A 14221-nucleotide genomic window follows, 5' to 3' on the forward strand; every position below is an offset into this window, starting at 1 on the left:
GGATATGACAGTGGGACCGCTGAGTGGTTTCGATATTCCCTTCGAAGGAGTAGGGGAATGGGATCCCGTGAATGCTGCACCTCCGGATGGTGTGGGAGTGAATCCCGATGCTGGACCTGAAGTTTTGGAGCCCGACCCCGAGGTCACCGTACCAGGAGAACATGGGAAAGTCGTAGAGCCATCCGATGCGGAGCAACCACCAGAGTTGGACGAGGACGAGTTGGCAGCTATAGATGAGATAGTACCTGATAGCGAGGACGAGGCCTAGGGTAGTTGGCCTCTTGACTTTTGTAGAATGTTTTCTTTTGGAAGTGTAGTGGGTTTCGACCACGTAATCTTTTTATTATAGGTGGTCACAAGCTTGTACAGTGGCCTCTAAAGCCTTAGGTTTGAGAGTTATAACAATTATGTATATATGTACGTAAGTTATTTTTACCATCCCAAGTTATCGTTTTGTTATTGGTTTTAGTACCGGGATTTGTTTATGCTTCCGCACGTATTGTTGGTGTTGGCCTTTGGATCCTGGAGAACTATACACAATCGTAACTAGAGGGAATGTTAGTGGACTAAGGGGTTCGGGTCGTGACAATAAGTTCACGAACAAATTCAACTAATAATCAAGAGAGATCTACTTGAGGGATATAGCCAAGGTAATGCATCAAATATTTAATTGCTCATCGCTCTTTCAAGTTTTATTTTGATGTGACCTTACACACAACCGACAAATCCTTTAGAACATAGAAGGACACTAGAGAAAACTATTACTCATGCAAAAGCTCCAAGCTAGAGCCCAAAGGAAACATACAACCAAAAATCACTCAACTTCCAATAAGAATCACTCCAAATGATTTTGAAAAGATGATTCAAGCACAAACATCGGGGTTTGCCAAGAGGTACTCTTCAATTGTCTTGAACAATCCCATAGCCCTGTCTTTGCCTTGCTTGATGTAATCTTCCTTAAGCTCTGCACCTTCCTTAACATGGTAGTCGCTAGACATCTTGCAGACGCATCCACCATCAGTTGATGTGAACTTCACCTCATAGACAATGAAGTCGATTTTGTCGAACTTGACATCACTTTCAATCAAAGTATATTTGCAGTAAAAGTTCTCAACATCAAGAGCGTCAATCTTGTGCTTTGTGTACTTGATGTGAGCACCTGAATTCCCGAAAGCAAAATGATTAATTCTGAGTTCTACAACATAATAAATAAACTTCATGCATAGATAAACACCTATCATCCAACTTACTTTCGCCAAAGTTGGTCTGCTTAATACTTCCAACGCCACCATCTCCCTCAATGAACTCGACGCTCTTGATGCCCCCGGGGACAATCTTGGGGATGATGTTGTGCGAGTCAAGGATCAAAGCCTTGAACATCCTCGATGGAGCAACGACAGATGTGAACTCTTGTGAGTAAGTGACGACACCCATGTTTGCCTTGTAAGAAGCAAAGAGAAATGAATTCCAGTAGGAAATGGAAGGATTTGGTGTGATTGCTATTGAAGAAGGGTTGAGCTGATGGAGATAGTGAAGAGAATTACTTGATATTTATAGGCAAATTGATGGTTCAGCAGTTCATCATCATTCAAAGTTCAAAGCACTCCGAAATGGACCATTCGGTCTTGCTTTAAGCGTTTCTCCTTTTCTTGTTGGGTGGAGCCACCAGTCATCTAGATGAAGAAGAAAGACTTCATTTCTCAAACACGAAGATTTATAACTTCATAAGTAACATTCCTGATGTATGTGTTCGCAGCTTACATATGTAGAGGCATCGAATATTCAAAATTATCTTCTATGATTAATTATCATGTTGTGAATATGATCGTCTTCTAAAATTGTTGATTTATAAGATGCCCAATTTGTTTCGTCGGATTCTAGATATATTCATCATCCTCACTACTACATTCTGATAATAAAATGATGAACAACGAAATTGGTGATCTTCCAAATCATCACCTTTCAATACTAGGCCCTTACAGTATGGTAATATCCAAATGTTACCCTCACGTGTAATTTTCCATTTCATGACAAACAATGGCAATCACAATCCATAAGATAGTCAGATAATACGTAAATCTTATGGCAAAGTTTAACTCTTAAAAGACATTGATTCCCTCTGAATTTAAATCTACGCTCATCCTCTATCTTAATGAATGAGAACTACATTTCAAACCTAAAAAGAAACAAGAAAAAAAGTAGAGGCGAGCATGGTCCCCTCAATAACTTCTACACGACATCCATCGGGTTTTCGTTCCCAACTACACCAAACCCATTTTATTTATCTTCTTTAAACTTGGGAACATAAACTCTGGACCTTTTTTCTTATTAACTTGGACAGGCGCATCTATTTTCTGTTGGGAAATTTGGCGAATGGGATAAACAATAGAATCAAACTTTGAGACGTGACGACATTCTCTTTAAGGATTTATTTGCCCCACAACGTTGCTAATGGTTTCCAGTAAATATCCTGCATGATACAACAAAGTCTCGATGAGAATAATAGATAGCAATTCTGATATTTCTCTAGAATCTCTCTAGAAAACAATTGAAACAATGGTTGTATCTCTCGTTAAAAAAAAAGCGACAAAATGGAAGAAGAAGTAGTAATTGAACGAACACATTTGGTAATATATAGAGAAAGTGTTTGAACAGACACGACCTTTCAAAGGCTAAGGAGTTATGTTCGAATAGACATGACCTTTCAAAGATTAAGAAGTTATGTCCAAACAAACACAACTCGAACGCACCTCTTCAAAGGCTGTAAGAGAATTTTGTGAACAACCGTACTATTTCACTAGAAAATAATGGTAATTGTTGATTAGTCTTAAATCTAGTCCACGTACATACTCACATCTTTTCGATATGGGATAAGGCACCTCTTAGTTTGTTTTACAAACAAACTACGAACATTTTCCACAAGATTGTTACGACAATTGTTGCTTTCTACACTGTACGGTCAGTCATCTATATCTGGAAGATGACGAAAAATACTTTGATTTATGAAAAGGGAAAAAGTCAAAGATGACCCAACTTTCAGTGCAATGAGCTATTGAAACAGTCGTCATCGAATGCCAGCTGAGTTTTACGTGAGTTTTCACTATCATCGTGGGCCTACTGCAAAAAGTTGGTCAAGACGGAATATTTTTCCTGCATTAAATTTTGTCTCTCAGGCATTAAAAACGTGAATGATTAATTCAAGATATTAGCTGTCGAGTATAGACAACGTTATGAAAACATCATTGGCAGCCGTAGGGCCCTTTAATCCTTTGACGGTGTAGAGGCGACTTTGGAATTCGTCGCTCGACCATTCCAACCATAAACTTGTCTCCAGGTTGAGTAGGAACCAAAGAAGAGCTCCCCGTCAATATTGTGCACTGAATGATGCTCATCAAATAGGTTGAGGTCCATCTTGTTTAGATGTGTATCAATGCAAACAGAATCGCGCACTGAATAATTGAATTATCGATTGATTCCCTTGGCCCTAGTTTTTTAACTGAAACTTTGTCTAATTAGGCATGCCAATGGCCTCAGATTTTGATTTCCTTTTGGTGATTTACCGTTCTGGGGTAATCGATTAGATAGTTTCCTAACGTTTTTTTTTTTTTTTTTTTGGGTCAGAAGTTTCCTAACTTATATGTGACGCATTATTTCAAGAAAGGAATAACACGAATCCTCAGGACTGCCAAGTGAGAATGGCAGCTACCGATGTGTTTGGCAAAAATATTGCTGGCAAAGGTTGTCGATGTGGGTGATGGTTTGATGGCTTATGGAGGATGCCGTTGATGGTGACTGCCGGATGTAGGCAGGAGAGAGAGAGAGAGAGAGAGAGAGAGGGAAGTCGGCTTACTGATATACACAAAGTAACGAGAGAAGTCGCCCACTTAAAAATGCTTAAGTAACTTAGTAGCTTCCAAGTCAGTTTAATGTTGTAGATGAGACTGTGAACTTAGGCTCCATTTGTTTCGCACAAAATGAATGGTTTGAAATGTATTTTTCTAAAAACCATCACTTTTATAGTTTATAAAAATGAATGAATGAAAAATGAAAGTATTTTAACATAAATTGTGGTCAATAATATAAACATTTTTCATTAACTAATTATGCCAAACCATACAAGAAATCATTTTTTGAAAATTATTTTCCCGAATCATTTATTTTTCGTAAAACAAACAGAGTCTTAATTGTAATTATCGTGAACTGCTTGTTTAGGTGAGCTATGTAGGCTTATATACTACTATATCACTAGTCAATTTACATAAATTTTTCAGTATGAGACCCCCACGATATCTCTTTTTATGCATGTTATGATATTTGGCAAATTAATCCAAAAGTTTGTCAAGGAAAATGGACGTACTTCCTCTCTTCTTTCTTTTTTCATAATTTAGACGCATGAGTGTAGAAGCTCGAATACCTAAGGGTTCAGAGAATATCCTGCACGTCCCATGCAAGTGTTTCGTTTGTGAGATATAAGGACACCTCAAGTGCCAATATTTATGTACAGCAGTCAGTTTGGTGCCAATAGTTTTTTGGGATCATTTATGTACTAAATCGGAGAAAAAACGATCACATTAGTGCCAACGGCAAGAAATTCCGATAACCTCACCGGAGTTGGCACTTAAATAATCATTTTTCAAAAAAATTAGCACTTAAGTGATCCAAAAAATGATCACTTTAGTGCTAAATCAGAGAAAAAACAATCACTTTAGTGCTAATGGCAAGAAATTTCCGACGACCTCACCGAAGTTGGCACTTAAATAGCACTTAAGTGATCCAAAAAAAAAAAATATTGATACTAAAGTGAGCGCCGTACACAAATATTGACACTTGAGATACGTTTTTACCCATTTGTGAAGGTGGTTCTAATCCTGAATAGTTTGCAAGCAATCCATGACATTTGACTAAATGAATTCCCATTCGGATCTGAAATCCGCTTACGGGTCAATCCAAAGGTTTAAAAACATGCCTTGAAAAAATTAGAGTGGTTATTGTCAATACTGAAAATGGCCAATATTTTGAGAAATAATGGTTCTATGAAGTTTTCTTGATGTCAAGCAAACAATTTGAAGGCAGTGCTAAAACATCGATTTGTTCTGTGGATTAATTGTCATAATGTCTAATCAGCATCTCTAAATGTTTTATAAGGAACATTATGTTCACTTTTACACTCTTTTCTTTTTTTAGATATGTCTTTTTCACGTTCTCCGACCAAGCAACATGGAAACGGAGTCCTCTGTTTTTTCTTATGCGCTCCAAATTTTTTTCAGTTATGCTTTTTCTAATCCAGAAGCAATTCATTCGCTACTAATCCAGAAGCAACTCATTCGCATCGATTCTGTTAAATTTTTATGAGCTTCAAGGCCAACAAAATTCCATTCATTATGATAGGAATATGTAGTATTACTCTTCTTCTGGGGTCAGAAGGAAATTTATGATAGCTTGAGCAACTAATGTAGATATAGAGTAAATTGACGAACAAATTCAACTTGTTAAATGATAATCAAGAGAGATCTACTTGAGGGAAATGGCGAAGGTAATGCATCAATTATTGAATTGCTCATGGCTCTTTCGAGTTTTATTCTGACCTGACCTTACACACAACCAACAAATCCTTTAGAACATAGAAAGACACTAGAGAAATCATTCCTCACGCAAAAGCTCCCAGCTAGAACCCAAAAAAACAAAAAAAAAATCACTCAACTTCCAATAATAATCACTCCAAAGGATTTTGAAAAGATGATTCAAGCACAAACAGTGGGGTCTGCCAAGAGGTACTCTTCAACTATCTTGAACAATCCCATTGCCCTGTCTTTGCCCTGCTTGATGTCATCTTCCTTGAGCTCTGCACCTTCCTTAACATGATAGTCGCTAGACATCTTGCAGACACATCCACCATCAGCTGATGTGAACTTCACCTCATAGACAATGAAGTCGATTTTGTCGAACTGGACATCACTTTCAATCAAAGTATATTTGCAATAAAAGTTCTCAACATCAAGAGCGTCGATCTTGTGCTTCGTGTACTTGATGTGAGCGCCTGTTACATGAATTGACAAAAGTGAAAAGATTAATTCTGAGTACCGTGGTCTATGAATGAACTTGACATGGTAGATAAACATATATTATCGAACTTACTTTGGCCAAAGTTGGTTTGCTTAATGCTGCCAACTCCACCATCTCCCTCGATGAACTCGACGCTCTTGATGCCCCCGGGGACAATCTTGGGAATGATGTTGTGCGAGTCAAGGACCAAGGCCTTGAACATCCTCGATGGAGCGACGACAGATGTGAACTCTTGAGAGTAAGTGACGACACCCATGTTTGTAAGAAGCAAGGAGAAATGAACTCTAGTAGGAAATGGAGGGATTTGGTGTGATTGCTATTGAAGAAGCTTGAGCTGATGAAGATAGTGAAGAGAATTGCTTGATATTTATAGCAAGTTGACAGTTTAGCAGTCTATCATCATTCAAAGTTCAAAGCACTCCGAGTTGGACCATTCGGCCCTACTTTAAGCGTTTCTTCTTTTCTTATTGGGCGGAGCCACCGGTCATCTAGAAGAAGGAGAAGGAAGACTTCATTTTTCAAACACGAAAAAAATCAACCTTGCATTATGAGTTATTACGTTGCCCAGTTTGTTATGTAGGAATCTTAAGATATATATCTTTCGAAAAGCATCACCTTTGCTTAACAGCATGAACACATAAATTTTTTTTATCTACGGCAATTCATTGAATTGTTTTTCTCTGGTTATTATCCAAAATGGTCTCAGGCGCCTGCAAGAGTCGTCTCTGAAGCTGGGAAAATTCGGCAGGAGTTGATGGGTAACGTAGCGGTTTGGCCCGTTCACACAGATCTGGCCTCCTTATATGTCACTCCTTAACAATACCATTCTTAAATTGTATATCCCACTATATAACATAGTCATAATTTTAGATGTCACTAATCATTAAGAGCCCATTTTGTACAATCGTGGCTGAACTGCAACTGTACTTCGTTGTACTGTGCCTGTGCTGCAAAGTACTGCATGTTATGCGTTTGGCAATGAATGTTATAAAGTTTGATCTCCTCAAAGTCGGGCGAAACTAATAGCGCATAAAATTGCCCGGTGGCCCAAAAACCAAAGAGCAGGGTGGCCAATCTTTTCAGGCTTTTATTGGCTCATGCTGGGCTACCGGGCTTGAGATAATAGCATAGAGCATTTTGAAAAGAGTAGTTAAGCACAAACACTAGGATTTGCCAAGAGGTACTCTTCAACTGTCTTGAACAATTCCATAGCCCTGTCTTTGCGCTGCTTGATATCATCTTCCTTGAGCTCTGCACATTCCTTAGCATGATAATGGTTGGTCATCTTACAGAACATCCTTCATCAGCTGATGCGACGAACTTCACCTCATAGACGATGAAGTTGATTTTGTCGAACTTCAAAGTATATGCAGTAAAAGTTCTCAACATCAAGAGCGTCGATCTTGTTCTTCGTGTACTTGATGTGAGCATCTGTCACATGAAAGCAAAAAAATTAATTTCAAATTCTGCAGTCTATAAAAGAACTTGACATTGTAGATAAACATCTATTATCCAACATACTTTCGCCGAAGTTGGTCTGCTTGATGCTACTAACTCCACCATCTCCCTCGATGAACTCAACGCCATTGGTTCTTACTATGCTTTCTGATAACAGGCAACTCCTAGTGGGTGAAAAAAAAAAAACGCTCCTTTGCATATATACAATGCAGAAGTTAAGGGTCACAATCTCACACATAAGCACAACTATCGCTCTACCGACACTTCTCAAAAGATTGCAATGTTGAGGCTCACAGAAGACGAATAAAAGTATGTGAAGCTCTTTTGATCTCTCTTCTTCTTGGACGTCTTGATGTCCTTTTGTACTCCTTAGCATCAAAACTTCCCACTGGATCATCTTCAAGTGGATTAATATCCAAACTGATCATCATACAATTGTTGAGAAGATAAATTAGCCATTGAAGTCAATCAATCGGAATTTCTGTACATTTGGTCACCCATAAAATCAAATCTTGGTTGCCAAAACTAGGGTAGTTCGGTAATGGAAAGTATCTTGTCTTTGGGATGATAGGTAATCAATCAATATCTCACGTGATCTTTGGATATTTCGGTGTAGATAACCTTGGTTAATCAAAATCTTATATAAGGAATCCATAGCAAATCACTAGCTATCAATGGATAAGATAAAAATATCTCAGAATAATAATCTTAAAGCTCGTGACAAGATTGACCTTGCATGTAGTATAAGGGCTCTGCTTATATCCAACATCCCAAGCTCCTGCTTATATTCAGCCTTGCTGATATCTAAGAAGTACACTGTTGATATTCACGCAGTACACTGCCTAAATCCTCGCATTACTCTGCCTGTATCCATGCAATATGCTTGATCTGCTAAAGAAACTTCGAATACGATAGTCATATAGTAAACTCAACTCCTTGGTGCATCCAAATTTATGTAATCTCCAGAGTCAATTGGAATCTTTTCACAAATCATATGAGGGGTGCATTTAACGGCAGCAGATATTACCTGAAACACAGACAACTCTTGCATTTGTCTAGATCAATATAGACCACAAATAGTTTCATTAAGTTCAAAATGTATTAGAAAGTTTTCTCAACATGACTTTCGTTTAATTTAAATTTTCCAGTGCACACAATTTGATGTTTTTTAACACGAAACATCTAAAACTTTCAGAATGTATTTCGAAATTTTTTATCGAAAAGTCCTAAACAATTGGCCAAATATACAATCAAATCCTGGACATCTGAATTTGTGCAACTAAATCCTAAATGTTGCTTATGGAGTACAATTTGATCCTCGGGGTCATGATCATCATTTTGATAATATGGCCCGCTGGAATTTGACGTGACATTTGTAAATACATATCTAGAAAAGAATGGCATTGCTTCCATCTTACTATGTAGAAACCATGAAAAATCAAAATTCTCCGTATTAAGGTGGTCCATGACAAGTATGCCTCATCTGCAGGCTATTATATTTAAAATTGCAGATATTACTCAATCTCTCAAAATGTCATTGTACAAGTTTTTCCTTCTAGAAGTAGGACCAGTCCAAAGTGGAGTGTTTCGACCAAAAAAAAAAAAAAAAAACTGGAGTGCTACTAATAGACTTTGTGTTCTTTGTCAGCTAAAACATATGGAATCTATAAATACCCATCCGTTGTGCTCAACATCTTCACAGCAAACTCAACAGTCCACTTCTACTTTCAAGCAAGCCTTCTTCACATCATTCCTTCATTTTCAGATCTTTACTCTCCGAAACAAGCTTGGGCGTCACTACCTTTATCCAAGAATTCGTAACTCCAATTGCTCCTTCAATATTGTTCAAGGCTTTGATTTTCGATTCCCACTCTCCCTCATCCCAAAGATTGCCCCACAAGGCATCAAGAGCATTGAGTTCATTGAAAGAGATGGAGAAGTTGGAAGCATCAAGCAGACTAATTTTTTCTTAAAGTTCTTATCCTTAATCAGTGATGCACATACTCGAATTCATCCTTCTTACCGATTCCTATTGTAGTGATTATAAAGGAGAGCACAATCCTAAACTGCGTCAAGGGAGAATTTTCACAAAATAAGTCTCCAAATTAAAGCTCTTGCTTGGAATCACTACAAAAGGATTCAATAAGTAGGATGAATTCGAGTTTGTGCATCATTGATTAAGGATGATAGATACCTTCGGCAAAGTTAGTCTGCTTGATACTAACTCCTCCATCTATTTCTATGAACTCAATGCTCTTGATGCCCTGAGGGGCTTTCGGGGATGGGCTTGGGTGAATCCAGAAACGAAGTCTTGAACATTCTTGACAGGGATTGGGGTTGTGAATTCTTGGATAAAGGTATTGAGGCCAATGTTAAAAATACTTTGTGCTTTTTGATAAAGTGGAGTCTGTAGAGCACTCCAAAACGGACTCGTTATTCGTTAGCCCCCATCCTTTTCGTGTCGACATAGTATATGGACCCAAGTCATACAGCGACGCAATGACCTGAGGATAGACTTTGACCTTCAGTTGTGTTGACTTTTCCACAGGTAAAAGTTTTTAGGTCACTTTGTTAATTTAAAGTGACAATTTCAATGTGAAGATTGAAACAGGTCATCTGAAATTGACCTATTGATTACGTAAAGCGATGTTTTTACCAAATGAACTGTGAAGTTACCTACTGCATTTTCATCGACTGCTTTCCATGGACATGACAGGAACACCTAACTCTCTTGTCGCTTTCTAAACTGTACGGACCGCCACTTATCTAGAAGATCATGAGAAGTACGTAATTTATAAGAAGGAGAGAACAAGTCAAAGAAGACCCAACTTCTAATGCAAAGAGCCCTTAAAAGATTTAGTTGTCAAATGGAAACTAAGGGTATGTTTGGTAACATTTTTGTTAAAAAAAAATGATTTTAATTAGAATCAATTTTTTTTATTACGTTCTCCGAATGAGTTTTAGAAAATCAGAATACGCAATTCCATAAAATTTTTGTTTCCGAAATTGAAACGCTTTTGGTAACTACACAAAATTTCTGACCTGAAAAATCATTTCTCTTCCCAATTTTTCATTTAAATCAAATAATTATATAATCACATTTGATAATATTCCTCAAACCCCACAATTGCGACCTCTTGCACCATGACATCCTTTTGGCCAAAATAGGGATGATTAAGATTTATTCCTTGGAAGGATAATACGCTAAAATTGTTATTTTCTCATGCTTCTCTTGAGGCTATGCATATGCCAAGGATGAAAGAGGTTACTCTGATTATCTTTTATTGTTCGGAATAAATAAAATCCATCTACGCCACATAGATGGCTTAGTTTTACCCTTGAATACTATGTATAGATGGTCACCGCTGCAGCATAGTACTCCAATAACAAATCAGGTAAGGCTCAAGAAAAATCAAAAGGGCAAATCACCAAAAACAAGATTGGCCAGTTGAATGGACCCATTTCCTACTTTTTGAGATTTTTTTTGGGAATTTTTGGGGTTTTTTGGAACGATTTTTCCATAAGGGGAAAAATCTTCATTTGGGAGAAATCAAAATGCAAAATGATCAAAAATAGGATTGGCCAATTGAAATGATCCATCTCCTAATTTTTGAGATTTTTTTAGAATTTTTGGAATTTTTTTTTATTTTTTCTGATTTTTATATTTTTATGAATTTTCCATTTTTTTGGATTTTTTAAATTATTTTATGATGTTTTTGTCCGAAAATTTTATTAAAAAAAATATCCAGACCGGGTCGGGTTGACCCAGCCCACCCCTCACGTGCACCCGACAAAAGTGAAAGAAGACTATCATTGCCTTTTTTATTCTCAAAAGTATTCTTTTTTTGAAGAAGCAACTTTTTTTTGTTTCTTATTTTTGGTCCAAAAGTGTTTCCAGGAGCAAAATCAGAATCAGAATCATAATTATTTGTGTTATCAAATATTTTTTTGGTTCTTTTTTGTTTCGGGAAATAGAAACAGAGGAACATAAACTTACCAAACATGCCTTAAGTTTCTTATGAGTGCTCATTGTATATTGTGGGATTACTAGAGAGTTGGGCATATCCGGTGGATGGGGTCAAGGGAAAAAAAAAACTTCTTTCAAATCTTCTCATCTCAATATGGATGATCATCTATAATATTTTGTCTCACCAGCAAAACAAAAGATTAACTTAAGCTATCAGCTTAGATCTACTAAATTGGGTGATAAACCTATTTCTTAACTCATACGGTAAATGAGATATAAATCGGTTTAAAATGATAAAGCCCAAAACATTATGAGTGTTAAATGGGTTCACAACTTACTTAGACTCAACTCACCTCTACAACTCTCTTTTCACTCCCTCTCTGCCTCACTCGGTCTAGCACTTGGTCATTCTATTTTTTTCACCTTCATTTGAGTATCAATTTGCTAGATCATTTTATATATGAAAATGTTTTAGCAATATGGGTCAGGTCGGATCGAGTATATCTTGGATATGAGTTGAATCAAGTATGGATCACTAGATTTGTATTGTACAAAAATGGATTGATTTAGATCGGATCATTTTCGGCTTGACCCACCCCTTTAACAAATCGAACTATAGAGTATACACATCGTTATGAGAACAAAACTGGTAGGGCCCTTACTGTTCTCACTGTCTAGAGGAGACTTTGGAACTCGCTGCTCAACCCGTTCCGGCTTTCCGTGCAAAAGACTTTGGACGCAACCAATGAGGAAAAAATCGTCTAAATGATGCTAATCCATTAAGAATGCTAGTGGGCTCAGAATTTCGGTTCCCTTTTTCTGATTAATTGTCAAATTGTCCAATCAGCATTTCTTAATGTATCTGAAGGAACACTCTTTTCACTTTTACAATCATGCCCTTAAGGTCTTTTTTTCTATATATATATTTTATGTGCTTTTTTCACGCTCTCCAACCAAGTAACACCAAAACAGAGTCCTCTATCTTTCTGTTGCCCTCTAAAAATTATTTTGCCTACCATTCGTCTCACATGCTTTGCATTTCGGATGCCACGAGCAACTCATTAGCATCAATTCAGTTAAAATGGCACATTTAGAGGGATGAGCATTGTTTTCTCAAAGTCAATTGCAATGGTCGCAAGGACCTTCTTGTCGGACTAGCTGATGTCGGCCTTCTTGAGAAATGCGAGGGCTGTAGAGGACGGTGCCGATGCTACAAGCGTGATGGAAGAACTAGATTCTACCAGACAGAGATCAAGATGTGGGGAATGAACTGGATCTACTAGAGGACAAGATCTTGTTGCACGCCACATCCTTATCTGCACTATTTTGATCCACTTCTTCCAACAAGCCTCTAGCATTGACGTTATCATCTTCTATAGCCCACACAATTTCAAGAAAATTGATATCGCCTCCTCCGATAAAAAGCTCCTCATGACCGTTATTGTAGGTTTTGTGGAGACAATGTTCATTCTCATCGTAATCTTATTCCTCAATTGAGTTAGGGAACCCTTGTTGCGTAGCAGTGATAGCAGCACGATCTAGCAGCTACAGCAGGATGATCTTTTCGCTCGCCTCTCTCGGAATATGCCTCACCATCATCGACCACAACCACGCGAAGCTCATGTTAATAGTGGCCATGTGTAATTGCCTCGGTGTTGTTCAACGTGATCTTTTTCCTAATAGAGATGGATTTGATCACGTGGGTGTATAGCTTCCAGATCTTCCCACTAGGACTGCGTGCGTAGCAGTACACAATCGGTGTCGCCTTGAACAAAGTGGTGAGTGGAGTGACGTTATCGATGTATAAGGAAAATGTTGTTGACGAGCCCTCCTTCTCCACTCGGCCAATCCCTCTCCCCCTTCCTTCATTCCTTCGAAGGCACAAGAACCGTAGAAGCCACCCTTCTGGTCAACGGCGACGACCATTCTCGACCGCACAAAGAATTGGCGGTGGAGAGGGCCCCTTGGCTAGATATTTTGGGATATTTCAAGGTGAGAGAGTGAATAAAAGGGAGAGAGAGAGAGAGAGAGAGAGAGGATCGGTACTTAGAGGCGAAGCAAAACCGAGAGGAAAAGAAGAAAAAAAGAGAGGGGGCCGAGAGGGAAATTGAGAGAAAATGGAGGGATTTTGTTCGTGCAGGTGTGAGGAATCAGCTCTTGCCCTTTGTCGCCGCCGATCTACCGCCGTTCGTCACCGATCAATCCCCAACTATGTAGGATTCCTCCTAAGCCCTAGCCTACCCTGTTTTGGCCGTGAGGGAGCTCGTTGAGCTGGAGCCTCTTGTTCTTCGATACGGCGAGTTTCGGGCCAGTTTATGTGATTAGTCTACCTGCTATTGAGTCCTTTGTCGGAGTTCATGCGGTCTTGGCTTAAGTGGTTGGCCTCGGTTGAGTCTCGACTTCCCTCTTAGTTGATGCATCGTACCTGTTCGATGAACTGTCCGGCTTGTACCATGTGGTTTTGGTTCATTTCTTGGGTTTGGGTTGTCTTGAGCTCGTTGTAGTTACATGGATAATATCACCAAAAATCTCAAACTGATAGATTTGTGATTAATTTACCTCAAATTGCTTTTTTAACTATAAAAAATCTCAAATTGATACACCTATGACAAATTTATCCTAAATTAATAAAGTTGTGATCAATTTACCCTCCATTAGTTTCCGTTAAATTTGACTGTCTAATTGCTAAGTTGGATGACACATGACAATTATCCTTTGCTTATTATTGATATA

The 14221-nt window shown here is 38.2% G+C and overlaps 2 protein-coding genes across 2 annotated transcripts; both read right to left on the reverse strand.

Moving 5' to 3' along the window:
• Nucleotides 1-668: 668 nt before the first annotated feature.
• Nucleotides 669-1449, reverse strand: LOC115728792 (major strawberry allergen Fra a 1-3-like). The gene is made up of 2 exons (XM_030659189.2): nt 1251-1449; nt 669-1159 (listed from the first exon to the last, which is right to left on the reverse strand). Exons 1-2 carry the CDS (start codon nt 1432-1434, stop codon nt 864-866), a joined length of 480 nt encoding a protein of 159 aa, XP_030515049.1. The 5' UTR covers nt 1435-1449; the 3' UTR covers nt 669-863.
• On the reverse strand, nt 669-6398 carry LOC115728794 (major strawberry allergen Fra a 1-3-like). Its single transcript, XM_030659190.2, has 3 exons — nt 6136-6398; nt 5683-6037; nt 669-817 (listed from the first exon to the last, which is right to left on the reverse strand). The coding sequence occupies exons 1-2, from the start codon at nt 6317-6319 to the stop codon at nt 5742-5744; spliced, it is 480 nt and encodes a 159-aa protein (XP_030515050.1). The 5' UTR covers nt 6320-6398; the 3' UTR covers nt 669-817; nt 5683-5741.
• Nucleotides 6399-14221: the final 7823 nt, after the last annotated feature.

This window comes from Rhodamnia argentea, chromosome 1, assembly GCF_020921035.1.
Source record: "Rhodamnia argentea isolate NSW1041297 chromosome 1, ASM2092103v1, whole genome shotgun sequence".
Classification (NCBI taxonomy): Eukaryota; Viridiplantae; Streptophyta; class Magnoliopsida; order Myrtales; family Myrtaceae; genus Rhodamnia; species Rhodamnia argentea.